Here is a 2,910-nt window from a genome sequence, read left to right as displayed (position 1 = left end):
CCGGCGCTCTCGGCGCGCTCTCTCTCCCTCGGCTGTCTGTGACCCCCGCCCTCGGCGGCCCCGGGATCGCCCCCTCCGTGCCCTCCCCCCTCCCCCGGCTCCGGTGCCGAGCCCAGGCTCCCCCCTCCCCGGCACCGGGGACCCTCACATGCCCGGCGCACGCGGCGTGCCGCCCCGCTAGAAGTTGCAGCCCCCCGAATTGGAGGCCGCGGAGGATCCAGCACCGGAGGGAAACGGCGGCAGCCGGCGAGGAGGCGGCGGCGAGCCCCGGACCCGGCCCGAAAAGTGGAGCAACTTGGCTTCGGCTGCACCTGTTTGCCCCGCCGGGCCGAGCGCGAGCGGGCGGCGGCAGCGAGCCCGGCCGGCGGCCCCGGGACTGACGGTGTGTGCACGCGGGAAACTTGGCAGCCGCCCGGCGGACCGGCGCTGAGTGCGAGTATTGCGGCCTCTTTTTTGTTGTCGTTGCCCTCCCCCCGCCGCCCTTCTCCTCTCCGCGAGACTCCATCCCCCTCCCGCGTCGCGCTGGGTTCGAGCCCCGCTCACCCTCCGTGCGCCCGGCCGTCTGTGCCCCGGGCCCTCCCCGCGCGGAGCCGGTGAACCCGTGAGCCGCCTCGATGTACAGCATGATGATGGAGACCGACCTGCACTCGCCCGGCGGCGGCGGCGGCGCCCAGGCCCCCACGAACCTCTCGGGCCCGGCCGGGGCGGGCGGCGGCGGAGGAGGCGGCGGCGGGGGCGCGAAGGCCGGCCAGGACCGGGTCAAGCGGCCCATGAACGCCTTCATGGTGTGGTCGCGCGGGCAGCGGCGTAAGATGGCCCAGGAGAACCCCAAGATGCACAACTCGGAGATCAGCAAGCGCCTGGGCGCGGAGTGGAAGGTCATGTCCGAGGCGGAGAAGCGGCCGTTCATCGACGAGGCCAAGCGGCTGCGCGCGCTGCACATGAAGGAGCACCCGGATTACAAGTACCGGCCGCGCCGCAAGACCAAGACGCTGCTCAAGAAGGACAAGTACTCGCTGGCCGGCGGGCTGCTGGCGGCGGGCGCGGGCGGCGGCGGCGCAGCCGTAGCCATGGGCGTCGGCGTGGGCTCCGCGGCCGTGGGCCAGCGCCTGGAGAGCCCGGGCGGCGCGGCGGGCGGCGGCTACGCGCACGTCAACGGCTGGGCCAACGGCGCCTACCCGGGCTCAGTGGCCGCCGCGGCCGCGGCCGCGGCCATGATGCAGGAGGCGCAGCTGGCCTACGGGCAGCACCCGGGCGCGGGCGGCGCGCACCCGCACGCGCACCCGGCGCACCCGCACGCGCACCACCCGCACGCGCACCCGCACAACCCGCAGCCGATGCACCGCTACGACATGGGCGCGCTGCAGTACAGCCCCATCTCCAACTCGCAGGGCTACATGAGCGCGTCGCCCTCGGGCTACGGCGGCCTCCCCTACGGGGCCGCCGCCGCCGCCGCCGCCGCCGCCGCGGGCGGCGCGCACCAGAACTCGGCGGTGGCGGCGGCGGCGGCGGCGGCGGCCGCGTCGTCGGGCGCGCTGGGCGCGCTGGGCTCGCTGGTGAAGTCAGAACCGAGCGGCAGCCCGCCCGCCGCGGCGCACTCGCGGGCGCCGTGCCCCGGGGACCTGCGGGAAATGATCAGCATGTACCTGCCGGCGGGCGAGGGCGGCGACCCGGCGGCGGCTGCGGCGCAGAGCCGGCTGCACTCGCTGCCGCAGCACTACCAGGGCGCCGGCGCGGGCGTAAACGGCACGGTGCCCCTGACGCACATCTAGCGCCCGGCGGGGACGCGGGGGGCCCGGACCCACGGCCCCGCCCGCGGGGAGTGGCGCGGACTGGCCCGTGGCCGGCTCTCCAGAGACGCCTGTACAGTATTTATCGTCCGCGGAGCCGACGCGGGAGGAGACCAGAAGGACGGCCCGGGCGCGGCCGCGCCAACTTTTGTACCCAGGCCGGGGCGCAGACTTGCCTCCCCACCGCGCTCCCGCGGGCTCGGCCCTGCCGCCCCGCTCGCCGCTCGCGGGGCACCGCGGACACCCGGACACTCCCGTCCCGTAATCCTCGCTGCTCTTCTGGGTTGGTTTGTTAATTTATACAGAGCCCCTCCCCCCCCACGGCAGAGCTCTATTCTGGGTTTTGTAAAACTTCTGTATCTGAGCATTCCCTCTTTTTTCATTTGGTTTTTGTATTGTTTCTTGTAAATGCGTTGTGAAATCTTTATTTTAGGCGGTGCGGGGAGGAGCCAGACGATGTACATAGTTTCCTACGAGCCTTTCATCAAAACGCGAGAACAGATGCCCTCTAAACATGCGTATCGGTCAATAAATTTGAGAGGAAAAAGCAAGGCCGTTTTTCTCATCGGATCGAGACGGGCTGATTCTGTGTGCATGTTTTATGAGTCCGACATACGATCCAGCAGTTCGCTGCAGGGTAAGGGACGGCCAGTCCCGAGAGGGGGTGAGCGGCGGGGTCGTCCTGAGCTTTCTCCAAAGGGAGGGGAGACAGTTAAAAACCCGCAGGTCATTGTGTAGAACCAAAGTGTTCGTCCAGAACAAGAACTACGCGACCGTCTCCGCCCGGCCTAGCGCTCCAGGGCTGCCCTAGGCATGGTACATTTTGCCTTTTCTGGCCGTGGCTAGGTCCCTCTGCCCGGTGGACGGGCCGTCTTCCAGGCTTCTCGGTCCCGAAGCGGGACTTGGATTACCCGGTGGCGGTGGGGACCAGGCCAAGGACGGGACAAAGACCACTTCCAGGGCAAGGCTGCTTCGTTCCCGGGCAAGTAGGATTGCAAGCGGGATTTCTCGGCATCCAACTCTAGAAAGCAATTGCTGAACCAAAATGCAAGGCTACCACACATCCTCCCCATGGCCCCAGCCCCTCCCTCCTTGGGACAGTGCAAGATAATGCAGGTTG

General features: G+C 69.6%; 1 protein-coding gene across 1 annotated transcript; it reads left to right on the top strand.

The window, feature by feature from the left end:
- Positions 1-610: 610 nt before the first annotated feature.
- Sox1 (SRY-box transcription factor 1) lies at positions 611-1,777 on the top strand. Its single transcript, XM_070001925.1, has one exon. It carries the CDS (start codon positions 615-617, stop codon positions 1,770-1,772), a length of 1,158 nt encoding a protein of 385 aa, XP_069858026.1. The 5' UTR covers positions 611-614; the 3' UTR covers positions 1,773-1,777.
- The last annotated feature ends 1,133 nt before the right edge of the window (positions 1,778-2,910 follow it).

The sequence above is a fragment of the Dipodomys merriami genome, unplaced genomic scaffold, assembly GCF_024711535.1.
Source record: "Dipodomys merriami isolate MVZ:Mamm:240054 unplaced genomic scaffold, mDipMer1.0.p SCAF_6, whole genome shotgun sequence".
NCBI lineage: Eukaryota > Metazoa > Chordata > Mammalia > Rodentia > Heteromyidae > Dipodomys > Dipodomys merriami.
The sequence above is the reverse complement of the archived record's forward strand: the minus strand, read 5'-3'. Positions and strand labels throughout refer to the sequence as shown.

Bases quoted from the DNA above. Each gene is read 5' to 3' on its own strand.
- Sox1 (XM_070001925.1), top strand. From the start codon at position 615: ATGTACAGCATGATGATGGAGACCGACCTGCACTCGCCCGGCGGCGGC.